This window comes from Mauremys reevesii, linkage group 16 (genome assembly GCF_016161935.1).
Source record: "Mauremys reevesii isolate NIE-2019 linkage group 16, ASM1616193v1, whole genome shotgun sequence".
NCBI lineage: Eukaryota > Metazoa > Chordata > Testudines > Geoemydidae > Mauremys > Mauremys reevesii.
Genome location: NC_052638.1, coordinates 4,119,253 through 4,147,183, shown reverse-complemented (window position 1 = coordinate 4,147,183; position 27,931 = coordinate 4,119,253). Strand labels below are relative to the sequence as shown.

Genomic DNA, 27,931 nt, shown 5'->3' with positions numbered 1-27,931 from the left:
CCTTTCCAAGCAGGTGCTGTTTGATCAGAAGGAAAATGTGTCAAACAATTCAGATGCTGTTCAAGGCAGCAATGACTAAGGCTGTGGCTACACTTGCAGATGTAGAGCGCCGGGAGTTAAACCAGCCCTCGGAGACAGCAGCAGGGAAAGCACTGCTGTGTGTTCACAGTCAGCTGCAAGCGCAATGGTATTAGCAGCTCTTGCAAAACCACAGAGACCTGTGCATTGTGGTAGCTATCCCCGTGTGCAAGTGGCTGCAGCATGCTTTTCAAATGTGGGGGGTGGAGTGTGACAGGGAGTTGTGTGTATGTGGGGGGAGAGACAGTGTGTTTTGGGGGGCAGAGTGTGTCAGCATGCTGTCTTGTAAATTCAGACAGTGGCAAGCGGAAGGGGAGAAACCCCGACCTCAGCCCCTACCCTCCTGCCTTTCTCTCTCTCTCACACACACACATACACACACATGCACAGACACCTACCTCTGCAGCAGGAGCATTCCACAGTAATGGTTTGCTTTGTGTCCTGGAGCAGATAAGCAGACGGCTGTCAGAAACGGAGCTTTGAAAGGGGATATCTGAATGTCTGCAGCCGAGTTCAAAACAATGACAAGAGTGGCCACTTGACTTAAAGGGATTGTGGGACATTTTGGAGGCCAATCACAGCACAGTAATGCAATACCTCGTCCATACTGACACCCTGGCATTTCAGCCAGGGCGCAGCAAACTCTATGCTTCTCATGGAGGTGGATTACCAGGGCCACTCCAGCTGCAGAGTCCAGGCGCTCTAAGTGCCTTGCCAGTGTGGACACCTCAGGAGTTAGGGTGCCTGGGGCTGATTTAATGCACTCTAACTTGCACATGCAGCCAAGGCTTAAATTAATAACATCTAAGAATCCACTGGCGACTTCCACTAATGAAAGGTTCAACAGGCTGCAGTCAGTGATGACCTGTAATGGAAAATGAAAGCACACTCTTCCAAGATCACTTGCATGTGACATGAGATCTGGACTCACATGCAAATCTCTCCCTTAGTGGTTACTCCAAAAAAAAAAAAAAATTAAATGTAGTGCCAAGGCTCAGATTTTAAATGAACAATGGTCCCATAGCAAACATAACTCAGTTCTTGCATACAGAGGCCCGGTTTCATTGCTAATACTCTTCCACTGAAATCAACGGAGATTTGCTTATTGCACCAGTAACACATTTGGCACATAATTATTGTGCTCTTCGCTATTATGCAGAGATGTGCAAATACAGGTGAGTGCAAACCTACCCGGGTTTGGCATCTCCAGACTTTAGGAAATGAAAGCCCTAAGTGAGCTGTAGCTCACAAAAGCTCATGCTGAAATAAATTTGTTAGTCTCTAAGGTGCCACAAGTACTCCTGTTCTTTTTGCGGATATAGACTAACACGGCTGCTACTCTGAAACCTAATCCTAGTGTTGCAGTAACAGGTTTTCTGAGCTAGAATGTTGTGCCCACAGATATCTAAAATCGGACTAAGACATAATTCTCTTCCATATACCCTTACAGTGACAATACACTGGCCCTGTCTCATTACACAGGGCCATGGAGAGAGACAGAGGTTCTCAGCCAACTCTGTAACAAGTGGAACAGCCCCATCTAAAACAGCAGAAAAATCACTACTGTAACTAGCTCTACAAATTAAAACTGTATGGACAGAAACATTAAAGAAATTAACTAGTGATTCAAAAGAGGTCACTGCTCAGAAATTAGACTATCCTAGCCCCTGTCACTGGTTCAGGTAACTACTGTAAATCTATCTGATATCAAATCAAGAATTGCATTACAATGAACAAAAAGACAGTTACCTTTTCCGTAACTGGTGTTCTTCGAGATATGTTGCTCATGTCTATTCCACAATAGGTGTGTGTGCTCGCCACATGCACCGGTGCTGGAAGATTTTTCCCCTAGCAGTACCCGTAGGGGAGCGCCCCAGCAATCCCTGGAGTGGTGCCTCCATGGTGCAGTATAAGGGGTGCTGTGCGCTCCCCCACACTCAGTTCCTTCTTGCCAGACATCTCCAACAGAGGGGAAGGAGGGCGGGATGTGGAATAGACATGAGCAACACATCTCGAAGAACACCAGTTACAGAAAAGGTAACTGTCTTTTCTTCTTCAAGTGATTGCTCATGTGCATTCCACAGTAGGTGATTCCGAGCTATATCTGCTGGAGGTGGGTAGGAGTTCACAAACTCTCGGCACAGAGCACAGCCCTGCTGAACCCGGCATCATCCCTGGTCTTGGAGACAATCGCATAGTGCGAGATGAACATGTAAACTGAAGACCACATGGCAGCCCTACAAATGTCCTGAATAGGGATGTGGGTCAAAAAGGTAGCCGATGAGGCCTGCGCCTGAGTCGAGTGTGCCCTCACAATTGGTGGCAGAGGGATTCCCGCCAGGTCATAACAGGAACGGATGCACAAGGTGATCCAGCTGGAGAGCCGCTGAGTGGAGATCGGCTGACCTTTCATGTACTCGGCCGAGGCAATGAACAGTTGCAAGGACTTTCTGAAAGGCTTAGTCCACTTCAGGTAGAAAGCCAGAGCCCGTCTCACATCCAGCGTGTGGAGATGGCGCTCCTCACTGGACGCATGGGGCTTGGGGCGGAGGACCAGCAGAAAAATGTCCTGACCCATGTGATAGGTGGAGACCACCTTTGGGAGGAATGAAGGGTGTGGGCAGAGCTGGACCTTATCTTTATGAAACATCGTGTATGGGGGTTCGGAGGTCAGGGCCCTGAGCTCCGAGACCCACCTAGCCAATGTGATCGCAACCAGGAAGGCCACCTTCCACGAGAGGTGTGACCAGGAGCATGTGGCTAGTGACTCAAACGGGGGCCCTGTGCGAAGGGCCAACACCAGGTTTAGGTCCCACTGCGGGACTGGGGGCCTAACATACGGGAAGAGATGATCCAACCCCTTAAGGAATTGGCCAGTCATAGCATGGGAGAATACTGTGTGGCCGCCAGGTGCACCTTGACTCACGAGGGCGCCAGGCCCTGGGTTCTAAGGTGAAGGAGGTAGTCCAGAATAAGCAGGATCGGGGCGGCCACCGGGGAAATGCCCCGCTCGTCCACCCATCTGGAAAACCGAGACCACTTTGCCAAGTAGGCTCGGTGCGTGGAGGGCTGCCTGCCTTCTAGGAGGATGTGCTGAACCCCTTCCAAGCACGTCCTTTCCTCCCTACCTAACCACTGAGCAGCGATGTCGTGAGGTGGAGTATCACTAGGTTGGGGTGGAGGAGGAGGCCCTGGTCCTAGGAGAGCCGGTCCGGGCGGGACGGCAATGGCCATGGCGGGGCGACCGCCAGGCCTGTCAGGGTCCCGTATCAATGCTGCATGGGCCATGCCAGGGCAATCAGAAAGACCCTGGCCTTGTCCATCTTTATCTTTTCCAGGACCTTGCCAATCAGCAGGAACGGGGGAAAGGCATAGAGAAACTGGCCTGACCAGGACAGGAGGAAGGCATCAGCGATAGTCCCCCATCCCAGCCCTCCCCTGGAGCAGAACTGGGGACAACAATGGTTTTGCTGAGTAGTGAACAGGTCCACCTGGGGAGTTTCCCACACTTGGAAAAGTCTGTGCACCACTGGTGGGTGGAGAGACCACTCATGCTGAGAGGAGAAGTCCCTGCTCAAGCGATCCGCCCATGCGTTCTGGGCACCAGGCAGATGGAAGGCCTGTAGGCAGATGTCGTGGGCTATACAAAAGTCCCACAGCCTGAGGGCTTTGCAGCAGAGGGCAGAGAATCAATCCCCACCTTGCCTGTTAATGTAGAACATCAAGGCCATGTTGTTCGTGAGGACCCTGACCACCCGGCCCTCCAGGTGTGAGTGGAAGGCCATGCACACTAGCCATACCGCCCTGAGCTCCTTGACCTTTATGTGGAGGGTCAGATCCCAAGCTGACTACAGACCTTGGGTCTAAACGTTCCCCATATGGACCCCCCCATCCCAGGTCCGACATGTCAGACACCAGTCCAGCAATGGGGCCCTGCCTCTGAATGGGACTCACTGGAGCACGTTTCTCGGGGAGGACCACCACCATAGGGAGGTGATCACTGGCTCGGGTAGGACCGTGAGGACTTTGTCCATCCCGTTCCTGGCCTGGAGAACTCTGAGGCCAGCCAAAGCTGGAGGGGCCTCATCCTGAGTCTGGCGTGACGGACCACATAAGTGCATGCCGACATATGATCCAAGAGCTGGAGGCACGCTCTGGCTGTTGTCACCGGAAACCTTGTGACTGTGTCAATGAGCACCTTCAGGGTCTCGAACCTGTCTGGTGGGAGGGAGGCTTTGGCCGACGAGGCATCCAGGACCACCCCGATAAACTCTATGCGTTGAAACGGGACTAACATGGATTTGGTGTTGTTTACCAACAGGCCCAAAGTGGTGCACGTGGACAGAAGGAGTGCCAAGTGATCCCGCACCTGCAACCGGGAGCTGTCCTTGACCAACCAGTCATCCAGACAGGGGAAGATCTGGACCCCCGGCGCCTGAGGTAAGCCTCCACCACCGACATACATTTCGTGAATACCCTAAGGGCAGTGGAGAGGCCAAACGGGAGGACTGTAAATTGGTAGTGTTCCTGCCCCTCCGTGAAATGGAGGAAGTGTCTGTGCCCCTCAAATATATGGATGTGGAAGTTCATGTCCTGTAGATCGAGGGCAGCGTACCAGTCCCCGGGATCCAGGGAGAGGATGATAGAGGCCAGGGAGACCATGCAGAACTTGAACTTCACCATGTACCGGTTCAGGCCTCGCAGGTCCAAGATGGGCCTGAGCCCCCCCTTCAGGATAAGGAAATAGCGGGAGTAGTACCCCTTGCCTTTGAACTCCCCCGATACCACTTCCACCACTCCTAGGCCCAGGAGCCGCCCCACCTCCTGCTCGAGCAGAGCCTCATGTGAGGGGTCCCCCAGAAGGGACAGGGGTGGGGGGTGGTTGGGCGGGGAGGAAGTACACTGGAGGGTGTAGCCCTGGGAGATGGTGTTGAGGACCCATCGGTCCGAGGTCAGCTGCGACCACTTCGGGAGGAAAGCACACAACCGATTGGAGAAGGGAAGCTTTATTGAGGGTGTATCCCTGATGAGAACTGGCAGGACGCCCCCGGGCGTCCCGTCAAAACCACCTTTTCCCCACTTGCTTTCCTTTGAAGGACCCAGAATGGGGGGCAGGCTGAGACTGCCTCTGTGGGTGCCTCTTATAGTCCCATGACTTCTTATAAACAGTCTAGTATTTTGGGTGGGTGGCCTGAGCAGGAGTCTGCTGCAGCTTGAACTTAGGTTTAGCTGGAGCTGGAACATAGAGACCCAGAGTCTGGACAGTCGTGCAGGAGTCTTTCAGGCCATGCAGCTTTGTATCCGTTTGTTCAGCAAACACAGCTTTACTGTCAAATGGGAGGTCCTGCAGGGAGGTCTGCACCTCGCTGGACAGCCCAGAGAGCAGGAGTCATGACGCCCTTCTCATGGACACTGAGGAGGCCATGGACCACGTGGCATGTCCGCTGCATCCAAAGCTGCCTGCAGGGTTGCCTTGGCAGCCGCTGTACCCTCCTCCGCCAGAGCTTTGAACTCCTTCCTGTCGTGCTCCTGGAGGGAGTCCTCAAACTTGGGCAGGGAGCCCCACAGATTGAACTCAGGAGAGCCTGGTGGTAATAAATTTTTCTTCCAAAAGAATCCAGCCTCCATGAATCTTTATTTTTCGGGTAGGGGCTGGCTGGCCCTGCTGCTCCCTGTGGTAGACCGACTCAATCACCAGGGAGTTAGGAGCAGGGTGGGTGTATAAGTATTCATGCCCCTTGGCGGGTGCAAAATACTTCCGTTCCACTCTCTTAGAGATGGTGGCCAGTGAGGCCGGGGTTTGCCACAGGGCATTTGAAATTTCTGCCACCCCTTCATGGAGAGGCAAGGACACCCTGCCTGGTGCGGAGGAGGACAACACATTAAACAGGAAGTCCGAGGGCTCCTCCGTCTCCTCTGCTTGGAGATGGAGGCTTGATGCCACCCTTTTTAAGAGTTCTTGGTGGGCCCTAAAGTCCTCCTGTGGGATGGAGGGAGGCGGGACCATAATCGCCTCATCCAGGGAGGGTGAGGATGCTGGCACGGTACTTTGTGTGTCCACCAGCACTGGAGGGTTCACCACCTGGTCGGTCTCCAGGCATGGTGCCGAGTATGTACATCCCACTGACTCCTTCCGCGGAGGTCTGGAGAGGGAGGCCGATGGTCCTTCTGAGGCTCCAGCCCCAGTGCCCACTGGTACCATTGGACCAGCCACTGGCATAGTTGGCTGTTCGGCCTGGCCCATCGATGGACGATTACGAAGGGAGGCCAGGCTGACATACGACCTGCCGCTGTCCCCAGACTGGGAGGAGCGGTGCCGCTGGGAGTGACACTGACCACGGGACTGCGATCCTGATGTGGAGGACTGATACCATCAGTAACAGCTGCTCTGTGATTGGCTCAGGCGGGCAGACCCACAATGGCGAGACGCCAGCGATCAATGCCCGGGATTGCAGAGGCAGTGCCGTGGTGGGGTCCTGGAGTGGGACGCCGAATGGGAACGACATTGATGTCCGTGCCGTGACCAGCTGCGATAACCACTCTGAGACGAGGACCTTTGGCAACATCTGCCTCGGTCCCATCAGTGTTCGCTCTTTGAGGTGGAGTATTGCTGAGAGTCTCGGTCGGATGGAACTCAACCAGACAGCCTGGTGGGCGTCAAGGGCGATCCACATGGACTTTGCCCTGAATAGTCACTGGGCGGCGAATGGCATCGGGAACGTTCCATCGACCGAGACCAGTATCGAGCTGGGGGCGACTGCGGAGATCCCAGCGGTGACTTGCGTCTGGAGCGCGGAGCTGACATCGGAAGTGCTCCTGGTACCGGCATGGACATAACATCCTGGGCCACCTGCAGGGCCTACGGCGTGGAGGGCTTCCGGACATCCAGGGAGGCCTGCTCCGAATGGGCCAGGCTACTCCGCTCAACTTGAGTCGGAGGCCTAGAGGCCAGTGGGGATCGAGGACTGCCCAACATGGGTGTAGCCTCTGTCCCGGGTTTACTCTGGTGCCGCAGCGAAGAAGGCCTCTTTCTAGCCTTCTTGGATGGGGAGCAGTGCTGACTAGTCGATGGTGCCTAAGGGTCGCCATGCACTGACACCGCCGTGCCCAGTGCCAACTTGGAGCGGCGCACCGGAGCCAGGGTCAGTGCCAACTCCATCAGAATAGCCCAGAGCCTAATGTCCCTTTCTCTCTTGGTCTGAGGCTTAAACAACTTGCAAATCTTGCAGCGAACACTGAGATGGGTTTCCCCCAAACAGCGCAGACAGTCCGCGTGCAGATCACTCACTGGCATAGATCGCCAACAAGTGTTGCATGACTTAAAACCCAGGGCACGGGGCACAGGGCCGCCCAGAGAATTCCGGGGACCCGGGGTCTTCGGCGGCGGGGGGCCCTTCCGTTCCAGGACCCGCCGCCGAAGTGCCCCGAAGACCCGCGGCGGGGGCCTCCCCGCCGCTGAATTACCGCCGAAGCGGGACCCGCCGCCAAAGTGCAGCCCGGTCTTCGGCGGTAATTCGGCAACAGGGGACCCCGCCGCGGGTCTTCAGGGCACTTCGGCGGCGGGTCCCGGAACGGAAGGGCCCCCCGCCGCCGAATTACCACCGAAGACCGAGCTGAACTTCGGCGGTGGGTCCCGCTCCGTCTTCGGCGGTAATTCGCCAGCGTGGGATCGTTCCGCCCCGGAGCGGAAGGACCCCCCCACCGGTGAAGACCGGGAGCGAAGAAGCTCCTGCGCCCGGCCCCGCAAGAGTTTTCCGGGCCCCCCGGAGCGAGTGAGGGACCCCGCTCCAGGGGCCCCGAAAAACTCTCGTGGGGGCCCCTGTGGGGCTCGGGGCCTGGGGCAAATTGCCCCTCTTGCCCCCCCCTCTGGGCGGCCCTGACGGGGCATGCCCCAGCCTGGGCACTCTAGCTAAACTAAACTAAACTAAACTAACTAACTACAGGTACCACATACACTGAACGAACAAGCAATTTTGGGGATGAGCCACAGGAAAGCTGGAGCAGAGCAGTTCCAAAGCACCTTCAGTGGCAGCAAGATGGAACTGAGGGTGGGGGGAGTGTGCAGCGCCCCTTATACTGCGCCATGGAGGCACCACTCCAGGGGTCACTGGGGCGCTCCCCTATGGGTACTGCTAGGGGAAAAATCTTCCAGCACCGGTGCACGTGGCGAGCACGCACACCTATTGTGGAATAGACATGAGCAACATATCTCAAAGAACACCACTTACGGAAAAGGTAACTGTCCTTTTGTTCAGTATAATGCAATTCTTGATTCCTTTGATATCAGATAGATTTACAGTAGTTACCTGAACCAGTGACCAGCACACACACCTATTGTGGAATACACATGAGCAATCACTCAAAGAATAGGGACTTGTATATCCATCAGCATATACAGATGTGGTCAGCAGAAGCTCAAGGTTTGCCTCAGTGAATTTAGTATCGCAATGACATCTCTTCTGCATATAGGAAAATGGTCCAGTTCCAACAGGTATTCGGGGTGTGGGTGCTAAGTTTGTAATGAATCCCACAGTACACTGAAATGAGCCCTAACCAGTAGCAGAGCTTTATCAGCAGTAAACCCCACACATTATAAAGAAAGCTAAAGCACAAGGTCCCAGTAACCTCCAGATTTTCGCTACTAAAGCCTTCTGTGATTCACCACCATGATCTATGCTGTGGACACAAGCCACTTGTTCTTGCCATTCCTTAATGCACCACTGGCACAGAAAGAAAGGCCAGCCTATTGGTACAGAAATGACGGGCAATGCAACGCTCTCACACTGACCGTGTAACCTCCGCTTTCTACAATGGACACCGACATCGCTAGACATGGGTTAAACAATGTGGCCCTAAATGGATCAACCAAGGTAAAGTAAAGGGAGTTTTGAAAACCCATGCAAGGGCCAGGCTGACCATCTACTGCACTGAATGCACTGAAGTCTCAATTTGTCCTCAACCTTGTTTTAGGGCTAGAAGGAGATAGATGTGCTACAGACTCAACACACTATGCGGCTGAGATGAGGGAGGTGCATTGCATTGTATTGCACAGCAGCCTACCCAGCCAGTTCAGAAGCAGTGCTGACAGGCTTGAGTCTGTAGCACATCTATCTCCTTCTAGCCCTAAAACAAAAGCGCCCCTGGGAGGACGGGGGCGGGGCACGTGGCTCTACATGCTGCCCCTCTCTACAAGCACTGCCCCCACATCTCTCTCAGCCAATGGGAGATGCGGGGGCGGTGCTTGCAGGCAGGAGCAGCATGCGGAGGGAGACCCCTGCCCCTCTACCCCCAGGGCCGTGCTGGCCGCCTCCGGGAGTGACGTGGGGCTGGGATGGGCAGGGAGTCTGCTATAGAGGCAGCCACACTGCACCACCAGAGATTACAATCAGAGGGGACGGATAGCTCAGTGGTTTGAGCATTGGCCTGCTAAACCCAGGATTGTGAGTTTAATCCTTGAGGGGGCCATTTAGGGAGCGTGGGCAAAAATCTGTCAGGGGCAGTGCTTGGTCCTGCTGTGAAGGCAGGGGATTGGACTGGACTGGATAACCTTTCAAGGTCCCTTCCAGCTCTATGAGATAGGACTAGTTGATCACAATTGACCAGTTGGTGACCACTGTTTTAAAGAAATGACCCAGCTTGGAGCGGGGGGGCCAATCTAGCACAAGTGTGGCTGAGCCCAACTATCCTTAATGGCCCTGCTAACCTGTGGCAAGCCCAGTCAGAGAGCCATACATCTCAGGGACAGAGAGTGGCCATTCTGATCATCTAGTCTGACCTTCTGCATCACACAGGCCAGTGATTCCTGAACCTAGCCCAACAACTCCTGGTCAAATTAGAGTGTGTGACTTAGAAACACGGCCAGTCCTCATTTTAAGACCTCTAGAGATGGGGAATTGGTGCCGTAAAGTGCTGAGCTCTCTGAAGTCAATACAACTTGCGAGCACTCAGCACCTCAGTCAACTGAGCTCTAGTGAATTCAGGTATTCAGGGACACAAAATGCAACAAAGCGAAGGCCTGTGTCAACACGCCCATACTCCACATTTGTGTCCACTAGTAGACTCAAGAAGGAGCACTGTGCAGGCACATACTGTGATAGGGAAGGGCAAACGCCAAAGGAAACAGAAAGAAAAATGTTTCAAGATCAAAGAGATTTTTATATTCTTTAAAAACAAGTTCCTGGAAGCCATCGATTGCAACACCAGCTCCATGAGACAGATGAGGAAGCCTTTGGTGGAAGGCAGATTCTTCACATGACTTTTTTTATTTAAGAAGCTGTTTGAGTTCTGGGAAGTTGTTGACTCAACAGGTGAGGTGACTAGCACAGCAGGATAACATCTGTCTGGGATTTTTACAACTATATCGGCTAAAACCTCCTACCGGGTCCCGCAGACCCTTGAGCCCAGCACTATTGTGCAGCTAACCTGTTTCAGTTTTGCTCTGCTGATAGTACTCTCCCCTATTGCCAAGAAAGGCAGGGGACGAGGGCTCTAACTCAGTGGTGACACAAGAGCTTATTACTGTGGGACTGCTGCATTTGTAGACACGCTGTAGATTGGATTAGCCTGAAGTGCTGCACATTAGATTAAACAGGGGGGACTTCTGTTGTATCTCTGTGGCTATCCAGGCACAAGTTAATGCTCCCATGGAATATTTCAAAGACAAAGAAGAATTCCAGCACCCCAGACAGCATATTTTCTCCCAGCAATGGAATTGTTAATGATTAGGAGGAGGGCAAGACATTGCAGAGTACAGCAGGTTTGCCCAGATGGTCACTCTACTGCTGGAATCTCTCTCGTTGCTTTGGGAAGCGTATGAAAAGCATTATTCATGCACAACCAATTATTTTGAGCATAGAAGAAGCTGAGTACCTCAGAATTTTTGTATTATTAGCCACGGAACCTCACGCCCCCCCGTATGTAAAATGGCACTAATTTTAATGTTGATAAGATTCCCTTTCGTCTATTGTTAAAGCAACAGTCTTGTTCTGCTTTCATCCTTGCCAGTCATGCATATTATATACTGTAGTTACCCACCATTCCCACCAAATCTGAATGACTCTAATGTCACATCAAACTTGCTATCATTCTGCTGCAGACTGAAGAACTCCATGGCAGCCTCCTAATTAGTGCCTGTGGAAATAAGCCTTAATTTTTCCTATGATCTCATAGTTAATTCCTGGTTTCGCCATTTGTGACCAAATGTCAGAAGAGATTTTTCAAGTTGGCAGTTGTCACATATGACTCCACGTGCTGCTTTTGCTGCAATGCAATGGGATAGAAGATGGCAATAAAGAACTGAATTCTAATTGTAGCAGAGGTAAGTGATAAGGCATTTTGTCTCGGAGGACAGAGTACTGGCCAGTTCTAATCTTTGCTCTGATGCTATTCACTGGGTGAGGTAACCGAGAGTCATTGCAACAGTGGATGTGAAGATTCTCTATACAGCTCTTGGACAGCTATCAATGAAATGTGCCTTGTTACACATTTTTTCTATTACATGGCCTCAAGCAAAGCAGTGTCCATTCCACAACATTCACATGGGCTCAAAGGAAGGACCCAAACAAGGGTCCAGGTGGTGAAGTATCATGGGACTACCCCGCTCGCCCCAGATGGTGATACAAATAACATAATGGAGTCTGGCACCAGCTTCTTGTGCTCAAGTCACAAAGGCAGAGGTCTGACCTGACCATGCTCATGTTTAACCCTCGGCAGCTTAATGTTGGAATTGATGTGATGTACTAAGGGCCTGGGACTGGCCCCCCGAGGGAGTGCTTCTTTCTCTGTACCATATTGCCATAGGATGACAGTCAGCTGGGACAATCAAGATGGACCCCACTCATTATAAAAGACGGGGCAACTGGCAGGCCCCAGGACTCTAGAACTCACTCTGACTTGTTCCAAAGGAGCCCATGCTGCAACAGATCTGTTTGAGTGGGATTTTGGAGAGGGCTGATGGTGCGCTTTCCTCACTAATGAAGGGGCAGAAAGGAGTTTCTGTAGGTGTCTGCCCGTTGCAATGATTACTTTAATACTGCTGGGACATTACTGAGCTATTGATGATATTAGGGTGCCTAGAGCCTTGGATAGGTATCTTTTATTATTTTAAATCCAAATAAACAAACAGGAAACCATGAATGAGTGTCATCTGATTTTAGCAGTGCGAATGTCAAACCTTCCTGTAAGTAGGGGATCGAGTGGACATTCCTATCAGCCCTTCTAAAGAAGCATCAGATTCATATAAGCTCTCCCACAAACTGGAGACAATTAGGGCTTTAGTTTCAAAGGATGCAGAAGGGGATGAAAGGGGTGCCCCAGACGTAGCAGTGATGTAGTGCCACATTGTGCTTTACTCTTGCAAGGAGCTTTTCCCCACCCCTTGTAGTCCAGTGCAGTAAAGGGCAGTGGTGCTCCCCTAAGCGCAAAGATTACACAAGGGTAATGCAGTAGCTACCCTGAACGGAGCAGGGAGTGGTTGGGAGGAAGCAGGACCATGTCCCTAGCAACCCTTGAACCTGTTAACAGTGCAAGTCTGGCTCAGGGTGAAGTAGCACAGCAGCTGTGCTTCCCTGATTGAGGTACAGCTGGGGAAGTGCATAAGACAGTTACCTTTTTCCATAACTGGTGTTCTTTGAGAGGTGGTGCTCATGTCCATTCCATTGTAGGTGTGTACACTCGCCACATGCACCGGTGCCACAAGCTGACCATTGCCCTCACCCTCAGTTCATTCTTGCCAGAAACTCTGGGAGCTGGGAAGGGGGGCAGGTCATGGAATGGACATGAGCAACACATCCCGAAGCACTCCAGTTACAGAACAACACATCCCGAAGCACTCCTGTTACGGAACAACACATCCCGAAGCACTCCGGTTACGGAAAAAGGTAACTGTCTTTTCTTCTTCGAGTGCTTGCTCATGTCCATTCCATTGTAGGTGACTCCCAAGCAGCACCAGCGGAGGCTGGTAGGAGTTCATGGACGTGTCGACTGCAACACAGCTCTGCCAATCCAGCGTCATCTCTGGCTTGCTGGGTGATGGCGCAGTGCGCCGTGAACGTGTGCACCGAGGACCATGTCGCGGCCCTGCAGATGTCCTGGGTAGGGACATGCACCAGGAAGGCAGCCGAGGATGCCTGAGCCCTAGTCAAGTGAGCCTTCACTATAGGTGGCGGTTCACCCAAGCCAGCTCATAACGGGTCTGGATTCGGGTGGTGATCCAATTCGAGATCCTCTGCGAGGACACCGGGAGACCCTTCATCCTGTCCGCTGTCGCGATAAAGAGCTGGGTCGACCTGCAGAAGGGCTTGGTGCGCTCCAGGTAGAACGCCAGGGCGCGCCGGACATCCAGAGTGTGTAGCTGCCAGTGACCCAGTAGCCTGAAGCAGACCCGGGCAGTGGTGAGCGGGTGTACGGAGATGCTGGCAATGAGATCTGACATCGTCCTGACTCTGTCCTGTGGCAGAAAAGCTCTGGCTCGGGCAGAGTCGAGTACCGCTCCAATAAACTCTATTCTTTGGACCAGGATTAACGTTGATTTTTGTTCATTTATCAACAGGCCCAGAGCATGACACATGGCTTGTAGCACGGTGACGCTGCGCTGGACCTGGGTCCTGGAGCAGCCCTGGATGAGCCAGTCGTTGAGGTACAGGTAAATCTGGATACCCTGACATCTGAGATAAGCCGCCACCACCAACATGCACTTGATGAACACCCTTGACGCTGTTGCTAGGCCGAACGGAAGCACTGCAAACTGGTAGTGGGCGGTCCCCACCGTGAAATGCAAAAACCACCTGTGTCTGTGAAATATTGATATGCGAAAGTAGGTGTCCTTCAAATCAAGGGCGGCGTACCAGTCTCCCGGACCAGGGAAGGAATGATGGAGGCCAGGGAGTGCACACGAAACTTCAACTTCTTGAGATATTTGTTGAGGCCTCGCAGGTCCCTAGGAGGGCTGGTTGGCCTACTCAGCAGTGACAATGCCTGGCTGGGCTTAGGAGATTTACTACCCCGCAAGGGTCTATGCTCCTCCCCAGACTTTCCCTTTGACACACAGGAGGTTGGGGAACACCCTCTCCCCGGGTGCTTCTTTTGCTTCTTCGCCAGCACCGGGGACTGGGACCGGGACCGGGAGGCCAGTGCCAGGGGTGCAGTTCACGTTGATGCTGCTGTACTTTGTGCCAAGTCCGATTTTTGCAGCTCGTAGACCGGCACAAGGGCCAACTCCAGGAGGAGCACTCTCAGTCTTAGGTCCCACTCCTCTTTTGTCCTGGGCTTGAAGCTCCTACAAATGCAACACTTATCACTGATACGGGCTTCTCCCAAACACTTCGAGCTACTTTGATGAGGGTCACTAATTGGCATAGGCTTCTGACAGTGATCACAAGGCTTAAAGCTCAGGGAGCGGGACATGCCCTGTCCCTGGGCTAAGTCCTGGAGGGGACTATCTAAGCTATCTCACAACACTAGCACTAACTAACTATTAAGAAGACAAAGAACATAAGAATGGCCCTACCGGGTCAGACCAAAGGCCCATCCAGCCCAGTATCCTGTCTTCTGACAGTGGCCAGTGCCAGGTGCCCCAGAGGGAATGAACAGAACAGGGAATCATCAAGTGATCCATCCCCTGTCGCTCATTCCTAGTTTCTGGCAAACAGAGGCTAGGGACACCATCCCTGCCCATTCTGGCTAATAGCCATTGATGGACCTATCCTCCATGAATTTATCTAGTTCTTTTTTTAACCCTGTTATGGTCTTGTCCTTCACAACATCCTCCGGCAAGGAGTTCCACAGGTTGACTGTGCACTGTGTGAAGAAATACTTCCTTTTATTTGTTTTAAACTTGCTTCCTATTAATTTCATTTGGTGACCTCTAGTTCTTGTGTTATGAGAAGCAGTAAACAACACTTCCTTATCTACTTTCTCTACACCAGTCATAATTTTATAGACCTCAATCATATCTCCCCTTAGCCATCTCTTTTCCAAGCTGAAAAGTCCCAGTCTTATTAATCTCTGCAAACAGTATTCAAGGTGTGGGCATACCATGGATTTATACAGAGGTAACATGATATTTTCTGTCCTATTATCTACTCCTTTCTTAATTATTCCCATTATTCTGTTTGCTTCTTTGACTGCCGCTGCACATTGAGTGGCTGTTTTCAGAGAACTATCCACAATGACTTCAAGATCTTTTTCTTGAGTGGTAACAGCTACTTTAGACCCCATCATTTTATATGTATCATTGGGATTATGTTTTCCAATGTGCATCACTTTGCATTTATCAACATTAAATTTCATCTGCCATTTTGTTGCTCAGTCACCCAGTTTTGAGAGATCCTTTTGTAGCTCTTCACAGTCTGCCTGGGTCTTAACTATCTTTAGTAATTTTGTATCAGAACTACTTATCTAACTATTTACAACACTAAGAGAAAACCACGGGGTAACTAAGTGCTTGCCAAAGCAAGGAGACATTCCAGCACCGTCACTGGCAGTAAGAAAGAACCGAGCGCCCCTTATACTGAGGTATACGCACACCACTCCAGAGGGTACTAGAGCTGGTCCCCTATGGATGCCACTGAGGGGAAAACTTCCGGCACCGGTGCATGTGGTGAGCACACACACCTACAATGGAATGGACGTGAGCAAGCACTCAAAGAAGAACTTCCAGGTTACATCTTCAAGGCACCTCTAAGCCCTTGAGCTTGTGCACACAAGATGATACTCTTTGAAGTTTCCTTAGTTTGGGTCCAAACAGAGGACAGAAATCAATCTGAATCTGTTGGAGGCCGAACATTTGATTGCAAGACCTCACGATGGGAGGGCCATTGCGGTATTTCCTTTCCAGGAGGACACTCCATGGCTGCAGTAACACAGGGTACAGCAGGATTCATCCAGCCTGGCAAAGGCTGCTATAAGCCTCGAATGCTGCCAGTTACACTGGGCGTTCTCTGAGACTCTGCTCTTTTAGCAGCCCTTGGCGTAATTAATCAAATAACTGATGCAGAGTAGCCCTTTTCTTATTCTGTGCACGTGGATCCATGAAGTAGCTGCCAACAGCCCAGGTCTGCTAACAACAGTGAACCAGGCTAAATTTGCCTTAATGGAGCATTAACTAAGGGACTGTCAGGTTTCTAGAAGCTCCGCAAGACAAGTAGGGTGTTAATCTGCCAAATACCCAGACGGCGGCTAGCTCTACTCGGGAGCAATTCCAGCTAGACTAAGGGCATGGCTACACATGCAGATGTACAGCGCTGTGAGTTAAACCCGCCTTCAGAGAGCACAGTAGGGAAAGCGCTGCAGTCAGTCCACACTGACAGCTGCAAGCGCATGGGCATGGCCACAATTGCGGCACTTGCAGCGGCATTGGGAGCGGTGCATTATGGGCAGCTATCCCAGCATGCAAGTGACTGCAACATGCTTTTCAAATGGGGGTGGGGGTGGGGTGAAGTGTGACAGGGAGTGTGTTGTGTGTATGTGGGGGGAGAGAGAGTGGGGTTTTTGGGGTGCTGAGAGTGTGTCAGCATGCTGTCTTGCAAGTTCAGACTCCCCCCCCCCCCCACCTCTCTCTCACTCATTCAAAGCAAACAGTAAATGTTTGCTTTTTCCTCGGAGCTGATAAGCAGCTGGCTTCTCCGAAACGGAGCTTTGAAAGAGCATTTCCACATTCCTGCAGCCGATTTCACAACAATGACAAGAGTGGCCACTTGACTTAAGGGGATTATGGGACGTTTCCGGAGGCTGATCACAGCACAGTAACACAACATCTCGTTCACACTCGCTCCAGTGGGGGCGCAGCAAATGTTATTCCACTGGCCGAGGTGGAGAACCAGCAGCGCTGTAGCTGCGGAGTCAGAGCGCGCTACGTGGCTTGCCAGTGTGGACGGGGAGTGAGCTAGGGCGCCCGGGCTGCTTTATTACGCTGTAACTCGCAAGTGTAGCCAAGGCCTAACATTGCAAACCTGAGTGAGCTGTGTGACGCTACTCCCCATATTCTTCATAGAGATATTGTTATGATATGAATATGGCATAACTAAGATGTGTTTTATGCAAGATGGATCATGTGAGGTATCATTGGAAAGGCCATGATTTACTGGATATGATTATCCTATTTGTAGGCACGTATCAGGTCTGGATCTGAAGTTAGGAATATTGACTACGTAACAATTACAACTATGTTTACACTTGGGGAACACCCACCAGACAGTATGTAATCAGCCTAGATGGGCCAATAGGAAGGACAATAGGACTTTGAAGATGTTAATCTCCCACCTTCCTGAGAAGTTTCCTGGGATGCTGCTTTGACACTGCAGGGTCATGTGATCATGTCACCTGGTCCTGGACACCATCTTGGACTTCTAGTGTTTTTCCACTGAGGTGGGGGGGGATCACACTGAGAGAGAGAAAGCATTCCTGCCATATGTAAATCCTATTTAAGGCAGGGAAGTGAAGTAATCAAGGTTCTTCTCCACTGCCTCCCTGCCCAAGAAGGAAGATTGCTGAAAACATCTGAAGAAACAAAGGAACTAAGCTGCAGGGAGGGGGGGCAGGGCAGGGCAGGGGCTGAGCCCAGGTGACAAAGGTCTAGCCTGTGAAATCAATCCCTGGAGAGTTAAGCTGCTAGCAGTGCAGTTTACCTTCAAGAAACTCTGCAACCTGCTTGAAACAACATTTAAAGTGAGAATTTGCTACTATTAACCAGTTAATTTAGGGTATTAAGCTTAGTTTGCGTGTTTTGTTTTATTTGCGCAGTAATTTGCTTTGATCTGTTTGCTATCCATTATTATCACTTAACATTTATTCTTTGTAGTTAATAAACTTGTTTTGTTTTCTTAAGCCCAGTTTGTGGGGGGAGGGTAAAAACCTGTGCATCTCTTCCCCCACACTGAGGGAAGGGGAGGATTTCCTGAGCTTGTGCCGTAAGGCCTCGGTGCCGCACAAGAAGACTCAATTCTGGGTTTGCGCTACAGACGGGGGGTGCACATGAGTGCTGGGCAATCCCCGAGCTGAGTCTTCCCATGCAGAGCTGATCTCAGTGTCTGTCTCTCTCTGCAGCTGGGCGGGTCCCTACCTGTGTGTGCTGGAGGAGGCTGGAGAGCCTGGCTCAGGAAAACAGTGTAAGGGAGCCCAGGCTGGTGGAGCAGGCAAGCTCAGTGAACCCCAGTACATCAGGCGGCACCCAGGAAGGGGGGTCCAACCTGTCACACTGTGCATCACTCATGTACTTGGGAAAGCCACTTTCTGAAGATCTCCATTCAACAGGAGGCAGAACAGCACTGCAACAGATCTTTATTTAAAATAAAGGCTTTTGATGATGCCTTTCATCCTCAGAGCCAGCTCCCCTTTCAGCTTTGTTCTCTCCTACTTTTCACCATCACCTCTGATTCTGCTCCCATGGAAGTGAGCTGGAATTTGCTACGGTTTCACAGTGCTGCAATGCTGTCATAAGAAAATCCTCTAAGCAATTACTCTTTTCGTTGACAATAAACTCATCTAAGTATATGGTATCTGTCAGGCTGTGAATGAGCTGAGTGAACCATATGGTCGGGATGTTTCTAATTAGCCACAAAGATTAATATATTGGCACTGGAAGCCCAAGAGATACTGGGACTAATAGTAAACAGTTCTGGTGCTGTCAGTACTGTGAGAAATTCCAGTGCCGCACAATGAATCTCTGGAGTGTAGCAGCACCTATTAGCACCAGCTCTGTGATTGAAATTTACCTCTCTGCACAAGGCCTATGCGACACTTACATCCTGCTTAAGCCCCATTTTTGAGAGCTAAAGTAGTATATGGGCCTCATGCTAGGTGTCTGCACGGGGTAATTTAACCCTGTCGACATTATTTGTCCAGAGCAATATGCAGAAGCCTGACATTTGTCCATAAATATCCAAGCCAGGAAGGATACTTTTGTAGCTGTCCAACCAGCAGACCCAATTCAGTGATGAATCCTGGTCACGTGCCACTTCAGGCATGTTGTGCATACGCTAAGAAAAAGTGAATATGCAAAACCCTTTCCAAACCGGTACTAATGAACCCAGAGAATTCTCTCTGCTATAACAGTCTGCTGCTTACCTTACAGGGTGATGTACTGGGATTTTCAGTGGCTTTTAAGGGGGGTTAAACTGCTTTCACTTCAAATACTGGAGTGGATTTTTCAAAGTGTTTAAGGAGCATAAGTCCCACTGAAAGTCAACAGAAGAGGCAGCCCCACTGCCTGGAACGTTTAAAAGACTAACGATTAGTTGCATTTCATGCCACAACTTTCAGTTGTATGTTGTAAGCTCTTTGGAGCAAGGACCTTGTCTTTGTATTTGTCTGTGGGCTTGCCTAGGTGGCGAGTTAGCGTGGGGCAAGCCAGGCTGCGGATCTAGTGTGCTAGCTTCTGGCACACTAACTGGCCACATGGACCCTGCTACTGTGCAGTAAAAGTTCTGTAGTGCACACTGATGTACGGCAGTCAGTGCACGGCAGGCTCTGGTGCGCTGTAGATTCACACCCTGGCTTACCATGCACTAATTCACCATGTAGCAAGACCCGGTTAATAGAACTTTTAGCATTATTATGGTTATTTAGAGTAGCATCCATTATGTTCTAAGTGCCTTCCAACTACTCAAGGAGATCTCAAAGAGCTCACAATCTAATTAATAAGTCCAGGCCAAATCTTGACTTCCTCCCACATGAGAAGCTCCACACTTGCTTGAGTGACACTAAGGACAGATTTGGCTCAACACTGGCAGATATTAAATAATGTAACAATAATATAACAAATGGTAGCCCTTCTCTAAATCACACTAACAACTGGAAGACCCAATGAGAATATAAGTTAGTGAGGAATTGAAGAAAAACAATAAAGCAAGGAAAATATATCACAATGTACTGAAGTGCCATTTAGTCTTTATAGTTTGTATTTCACTAGAAAATGATTTGTTGTGCAGTTTTGTAAGAGAGACGTGCCTGCTTTTGGGTTGCGTGTTACGGGTGAATGACTCAGCACAGTATAAATTAGCATGGGTCTGCTGTGTTAGGTTGTGTAATGGAATATTGGCTGCTCTGTAATACACTTGCAATAAGCAGCTTTTGAGACTGATTAATAGCTGAAATGAAATTGAAGCATTTAATCAATCTCTGCAGTCATCTATTCCTTTTTATGCTACAAAGCAACAGAAATGATCCCTTAATTTTCTGCTTGTTCTTTATCTCTCTGTTGTTTTGCTTTAATGAATTTAGTGCTATTCAAAGGTGTCACAGTGATGGGGAATGAAGTCCTGTATTTATTTACAGAACGTGCAGTGCAGGCTTCCCTCACATCACTCCTCAAATGTATTTCAACCCCCATGAGGAAGGACCACCTCCTGGGGGAGTGAGACACTAGTTCTATCTATCTCTGTGGCCCATCCACTCTTATCTCCTTTGTGCCAGCAAGGGGACCAGCTGTTAGGGGGGCTGGAACAATGTTATAATGGGGGTGCTGAGAGCCATTGACACAAACTGTAAACCTTACATATAATGGAAACCACTTCAAGCCAGGGGGTGCAGCAGCACCCCTAGTTCCAGCACCTATGCCAGCTGTTGTGGGGGATCAGATTAGATGAAGGGGGTTTCTGTGCATTAAGAATCAGATTGAAAACCTCAGTCCTGGGCCTGATTCTGATCTCATTTATAAGTCAGGTATTACCCCTATTGAAATCAAAGGGGTTACACCAATGTAGAAATGGTGTCTGGTTAGGCCTCTGGGCACTTTCACTATTTCTCAGAATATCCAGGTAGTTTTATCATTAGCATCTTTGATACGTAAGGACACAACTCCCCCCTCTTTCCCCACAACCCAGATCTCCAACTCAGCTAGTTCTAATTTACACCGTGAAGGATCTGGTCCTTTGTTTTTTATCCTCTAGCTTCATTAAGGAAGCAGTGAAAATGGTGCACACATACAAATGAGGCACTTTAGTTGCTTTCCATCTTGAACTTTAATGCCTTTCTTTTAAAGGACAGTGTGATCAAAAGAAGGAAGTATAAGACTGAACAATTCTCAGTCAGGGTACCAGAAAATGCCAAATATTAAATAAAGGCATTAAGGCCGATAGCATTAGAAAGGTTAGTCTGAACACATCAAAGCTTCTTACCAATCCACATACATTTGGGACAAATAGAACAGTTTCTTACATTTCATGGTGTTAACCGCATTAATGGAGATCAAGCTTCTCAGGACCAAGAATTAGGAATAAGGGACAGAAGATGACCTCTCCTTCAGACAAAGGTAAATGCACCAATGAGTCTTTATTGATACTGAGATTTATTTGGTCAGCCAGCACAAATCCGCATTCCTTCTGGAACATGATGACCAGAAGGATGTTAACTTGCCTCATCACACAAGTCAAAGTAACTTGTAACACTTCTTCTGCAATATATTCTCCAGCTCAATGTTGGGCTGATTTACACAACTGACAAGCTTCTATTCCTGTCCTTCGTGGCTTCTTCCCTATCACACCAAACTTTGGGCCTGATCTTTTGAGGGGATTAGCACTTTCTTCAACATGCTGAGGGACCTCAGCTCCTAAATACTTCAAAACTGGTCTTGTTATGAGGGGCATCTGGGGGAAAACATGAGGAAGGGGTCCATGGAAGGTGGCATGGAAGGAGTCAAGGGAATGGGAAGGGGCACAATAAAGAATATGCAGAAGATGAGAGGATAAGGAGAGGAACAGGTAGCAAGTGTTTAAACATCACTTTTTTGGTTTTAAATGAAGAACTTAAAGATTTCAATGTAGATAAAAGCCCCCTTTTCTTTCCCACACCAACTAGCCCCCAAAGAATAAGTTACTAGAAGACTCCAGAATCCTATGTCCTATTAAAGGGATCCATTTTCATTAATCCCCTAGTCACCAACTATTTTGACCTTGACTTCTATTTGGATACAATCAAGCTGGTAAAGTTACATTTGGATGGGTGGGGGCAATAGCGAGTGACGAAGGATTATATCACTACGTAGCACGACAGAACCCCAGGCATGGACCAAGATCGCATTGTGCTCAGCACAGACAAATATGTACAGTCTGAATCCTTTGACTGTTCATTTCCAGGCACTTGAACGTTTCAAGGTCTGAAAAGGGGCAGTTTGTGTAAAGCTATTTTAATATTATTTTGGGGCATTGTCTGGTCTCCACTGAAACACGCTACCAGCCTTAACTCTTTTTTAACCGCAGGTTTTTGATTGCAAATATATGGAGTACTTACACAGCACAGAACTCACCGGTGTCATAATGAACAATCAGGTCCTTGGAGTGATCACCTATCTCCAGCGGCTGGAACTCTACCGTTAGCTGCATGGTCTCCCCTACACCCAGTGTCCCAATGCAGGGCTCTACAGAGAAAGGGCTGCAACACAATGAAAATGACACATCAGGCCTAAACTGGGATACACCCTTTGGTGGCTAGCAGACATGCAAACTGATTATTAGGCCTGGTTCTCCTTTGTTACACCTGTGTACATTAGGAGGCACTTAAATCAGGGTTTATAAGATCAGAATCTGGCTCAGTGACCCCAACTTTCTGCAGAGATCTCACACCTCAAATTACTACTCTGATGTAATTGGTCTGTAATCAAATTAATTCCCCACCCCCAGCCCCTTGTAAATTTCCATTTGTATGGGATGATTCTGTGATGGTAGAGTTCTAGAATTAGACCCACTGAGTCCCATTCTAGCAGCTACTAAAAAAAAACGAGTCAGCAAGTGTAACCCACACACCTTCTGGGTGTGGTGTTCTGTCCCATCTAGTGGCACCAAGACCAGAGAGAGAGAGAGAGAGAGAGAGAGAGAGAGAGAGAGAGAGAGAGAGAGAGAGATATAGAGATATATATATATATATATATATATATATATATATATATATATTAAGTCTGCTCTGCAGCCTTAGCTAATAGCTAGTTAGCTTTTATCTCATGTGGTAGAAACTCATACATTTCACTTCAGAGATCCCAGGTTCAATCCCACTCACTGACGACTGGGGTTTATCAGCATAACAACTGGGGGCTCATCCAGGATTTCCCCTGAGAAGTCTCTGAAGCTTAGGATATGCTTCCTCAGCTAGGGGAACTATGTAACCTACACACCTTCTGGGTGTGATGTTCTGTCCCATGTAGTGGCAATGAGACAGCTTAGAGCAGTGGTTCTCAAACTTTTGTATTGGTGACCACTTTCACACAGCAAGCCTCTGAGTGTGACCCCCCCCCCTTATAAATGAAAACACTTTTAATATATTTAACGCCATTATAAATGCTAGAGGCAAAGCAGGGTTTGGGGTGGAGGCTGACAGCTTGCGACCTGCTATGTAATAACCTTGCAACCCCAAGGGGTCCCAACCCCCAGTTTGAGAACCCCTGACTTAGAGAGTGAGCGAGAAAGCGCTTGAGTCTGCTCTATAGCCTTAGCTAACAGGCAGTTGGCTTTTGGCTCATGCACTAAGCTCCCGAGGTCTCTGGTTCAATCCCACCTGCTAACGACTGGGGTCTGTCGGTGTTATACAAGCACAATTACACAACTTTTTTTTGAAGAACACAATAATCCTAACAGCAATTAACTCACATCAGAGACTAGACTCTGGCTTAAAGGCTGTTTTTTTATCTGAGGTTTTTCCAGCTGATCTTTTAGACTAATTATTAATTATTTGCTGAGTACTAGCAAGGAACCTTGCATTGCACAAGGCATAAATATCGAAGACAGTCCCTCTCCCAGAAAGTCCACACCCTAGAAGGCTGACACAAAAGACTGCTAGGAGACCAGAGGAGGGAATGATTAATGGGGGTTTTAATCTATAGTTTTCATTTTTTCAATTTTAAAAATATCCTGTTTATATTTAAGAAGGATCAGAACCTATTGGTACTTCAGTGACAGTTAATTCTAAGAAGTAAAGGACTTGAATCAATGCAGATAAAAACTGTAGCTAGAGTGGTACCTCGGCGTGTAAATAAGTCAAACAAGAGAAGAGAATACTTCAATTACAACCTCAGCAACTGAGTCTCTAAGTGTCATTAACAGGAGGATTTCATTGTGAGTGAATTTAATGGGAGATTCTCTATTTAAGCACAGGTGTTGCAAGTTGTAATTTTGGATGGCAGGAATCAAGAGTTCAAGGGACACCATCATAGGACCTAACAACATCAGCCACACCATCAAGGGCTTGTTCACCTGCACATCTACCAATGTGATATATTCCATCATGTTCCAGCAATGCCCCTCTGCCATGTACATTGGCCACACCAGACAGTCTCTACGCAAAATAATAAATGGACACAAATCAGACATCAAGAATTGCAACATTCAAAAACCAGTTGGAGAGCACTTCAATCTCCCTGGACACTCAATAACAGACTTAAAAGTGGCCATTCTTCAACAAAAAAACTTCAAAAACAGACTTCAATGAGAAACAGCAGAACTGGAATTAATTTGCAAACTGGACACAATCAAATTAGGCCTGAATAAAGACTGGGAGTGGCTGGGTCACTACAAAAAGTCATTTTCCCTCTGTTGATACTCACACCTTCCTGTCAATTGTTGGAAATGGGCAATGTCCACCTTAATTGCATTCGCCTCGTTAGCACTAAAAAGGTAATTTTTCTCTTTGTTGATATTCACCCCTTCTTGTCAACTGTTGAGAATAGGCCACTTCCACCTTAATTGAATTGGCCTCGTTAGCACTGATCCCCCACTTGATAAAGCAACTCCCATCTTTTTATGTGCTGTAATATAGATACTGCTTACTGTATTTTTCACTCCATGCATCTGATGAAGCAGGTTTTAGCCCACGAAAGCTTATGCCCAAATAAATTTGCTAGTCTCTAAGGTGCCACAAGGACTCCTCACTGTTTTTGCTGATACAGACATGGCTACCACTCTGAAACTTGCTAAATGAGTTTGTAAAGAACATTGGCCATGCTTACTAGAAGTACTTGGACTGCTTAAGCTCTTTCCAATGTGTTAGAAGTCATTAAATGAATCTGCTGTGCCTTAATATTGACATAAAAACATGCTGATTTGAGACAACATAAGAAGGGACTCCTGGTTGATCAAAGGGAAGTCTCAGCATCTTAATGTCTTGGAATCATTTGCTGCATAAGTCAGATGAAATGCATTTCTCGGCAAGGACTGCCTGGTTTGTGGCTTATGGCATCCATTGAAAGGACCATGGTCTATTTGTTTTTAATATTTTGCTGGTAGTTAAGTTATCACCCTGAACAGCACAATCTGGAGTGTCTCACTGTGGTTTTGAAATGCAATTCATATATAAACACAAGATGAACAACTGAAGCATGGCACACACTGAGTGTTATTGATAGGAACCCAGGGACAGGTGATGACATTGCTGGAGTTTTTGCTCATTAAGTATAAGTAACTCCAATTCAGGGCCATTAGTCGGTGAGAGCTTTGCCACTGACTTCAATGGGAGAAGGACTGAGCTGGCAGTTATGTCTGCACTGCAGCTGAGAGTGAGCCTCATAGCCCAGATAGACAGACTCCCACTAGCAGGGCTTGAGCTAGTGGACCTAAAAATAGCAGCATGGATGTTGCAGATCAGGTAACAACTCACACTCTCAAGCCCTCGGGCCTCAGCTCAGGACAGCCCAAGCCTGCACCGGAGCCACAAAATCCATATTGCTATTTACAGCACACTAACTTAAGCCTGTTAGCGCAACTCTGGCTACCCGGGCTGGGAGGCTCGTACTGTAGATCTATCCCAAGAGGGTGAGTGAGGAATCTTGGGCTGTTTGCTATTGGGAAAGCAGCACTGGCCATTACGAGCCCCAATGTTGACACACTTGGATCGCCAAGTGCAGTATGAGCTGCGTTCCAATGGCCATGGCTGGACCCCGTGGACCCCTGTGACTGGTGAAAGCTGTCTCGGGTTCCCCCATAACTGCTTTCATGTGATGGAGGGAGCTGAACTCCGATGATTAGGCTCTCAAGCAGGGATCTGTGGCCCCCTGGGGGTCCAAGAGCTCTTTCAGGGGGGCAGCGGAGCCTCGTGGCCAACCCCCAGCGTTGAAGCTGGAAGCGGCGCAGGGCTGAAGCTGGTGGCCCACCCCCACCCCAGCTGGGAGCAGCGCGGGGCTGCAGCTGATAACCTCCCCCGCAAGCCAGGAGCCCCAGCACCCCCCTTAAGCTGAGAGCCGCATTGGGAGACCCCCCCCTCACCCATACACAGCCCCAGCTACCCCCCTTCCTGCACCCTCAGCTACCCCTTTGCCCACACACAGCCCCTAGCTACCCCCTTCCTACACCCTGAGCTACCCCCCTGCCCGCATACAGCCCCAGCTACCCCCTGCCTGCACCCTGAGCTACCCCCCTGCCCACACACAGCCCTAACTACCTCCCCCCTGAACCTGAGCTACCCCCCTGCCTGCACACAGCCCCTAGCTACCTCCTGCCTCCACCCTGCGCTAACCCCCTGCCTGCACACAGCCCTGAGCTACCTCCTCCCTGCACCTGAGCTACCCCTGCCTGCACACAGCCCCAGCTACCCCCTGCCTGCACCCTGAGCTACCCCCTGCCTGCACACAGCCCTAACTACCTCCCCTGAACCTGAGCTACCCCTGCCTCCACCCTGCGCTAACCCCTGCCTGCACACAGCCCCAGCTACCCCCTGCCCGCACACAGCCCTAACTACCTCCTGCCTGCACCCTGAACTACCCCCTGCCTGCACACAGCCCAGCTACCCCGTGCCTGCACTCTGAGCTACCCCCTGCCTGCACACAGCCCCAGCTACTCCCTGCCTGCACTGTGAGGTACCCCCTGCCTGCACACAGCCCCAGCTATCCCCTGCCTGCACCCTGAGCTACCCCCCTGCCCGCACACAGCCCTGAGCTACCTCCTCCCTGCACCCTGAGCTACCCCTGCCTGCAAACAGCCCAGCTACCCCCTCCATGCACCCTGAGCTCCCCCCTGCCTGCACACAGCACCTAGCTACCTCCTGCCTGCACCCTGAGCTACCCCCCTGCCTGCACACAGCCCTGAGCTACCTCCTCCTGCACCTGAGCTACCCCCTGCACACACACAGCCCCTAGCTACCCCCTGGCTGCACCTGAGCTACCCCCTGCCTACACACAGCCCCAGCTACCCCCTGCCTGCACCCTGAGCTACCCCCCTGCCTGCACACAGCCCTAACTACCTCCCCCCTGAACCTGAGCTACCCCCTGCCTCCACCCTGAGCTACCCCCCTGCCTGCACACAGCCCTAACTACCCCCTCCCTGCACCTGAGCTACCCCCTGCCTGCACACAGCCCCAGCTACCCCCTGCCTGCACCCTGAGCTACCCCCTGCCTGCACACAGCCCTAACTACCTCCCCTGAACCTGAGCTACCCCGTGCCTTCACACAGCCCCAGCTACCCCCTCCCCGCACCCTGAGCTACCCCCTGCCTGCACACAGCCCCAGCTACCCCCTCCCTGCACTCTGAGCTAGCCCCCCGCCCGCACACAGCCCCAGCTACCCCCTCCCTGCACTCTGAGCTACCCCCCTGCCCGCACACAGCCCCGGCTTCCCCCTGCCTGCACCCTGATAACTCCTTATCTCAAGGCAAGGTCAAGCAACCAGTTGGGAGGGGCAAAGGGGGTGGGGGGGGGAGTAAAACACTAAAAGACCAGAGAAATGCCTGCCCCGGACTGGAGCACAACCTCACTCCTTACCCCTCCCTTGGGGTACAACAGGGGTGGGGAGGAAGACCCTAGCCGCACGACCCCCAGAACGGAACATGACCATAAGCTGTAAGAGGTGGGACTGTGGGGATGCATTTCAGGTATAATTATGCCTTCGGAGGAGGGGGAACTGGGAAACAGGGCTCTGCGGCATCGAGTTATGGTATACATATGC

The 27,931-nt window shown here is 50.2% G+C and overlaps 1 protein-coding gene across 1 annotated transcript in view; it reads right to left on the bottom strand.

Moving 5' to 3' along the window:
* The window catches only part of HYDIN (HYDIN axonemal central pair apparatus protein), a 399,212-nt gene that overhangs the window by 313,876 nt on the left and 57,405 nt on the right, over positions 1–27,931 (bottom strand). Inside the window, exon 8 of the mRNA XM_039503100.1 lies at positions 22,319–22,443. Coding sequence (XP_039359034.1) covers positions 22,319–22,443 — 125 coding nt within the window. The remainder of the gene's footprint in view (positions 1–22,318; positions 22,444–27,931) is intronic.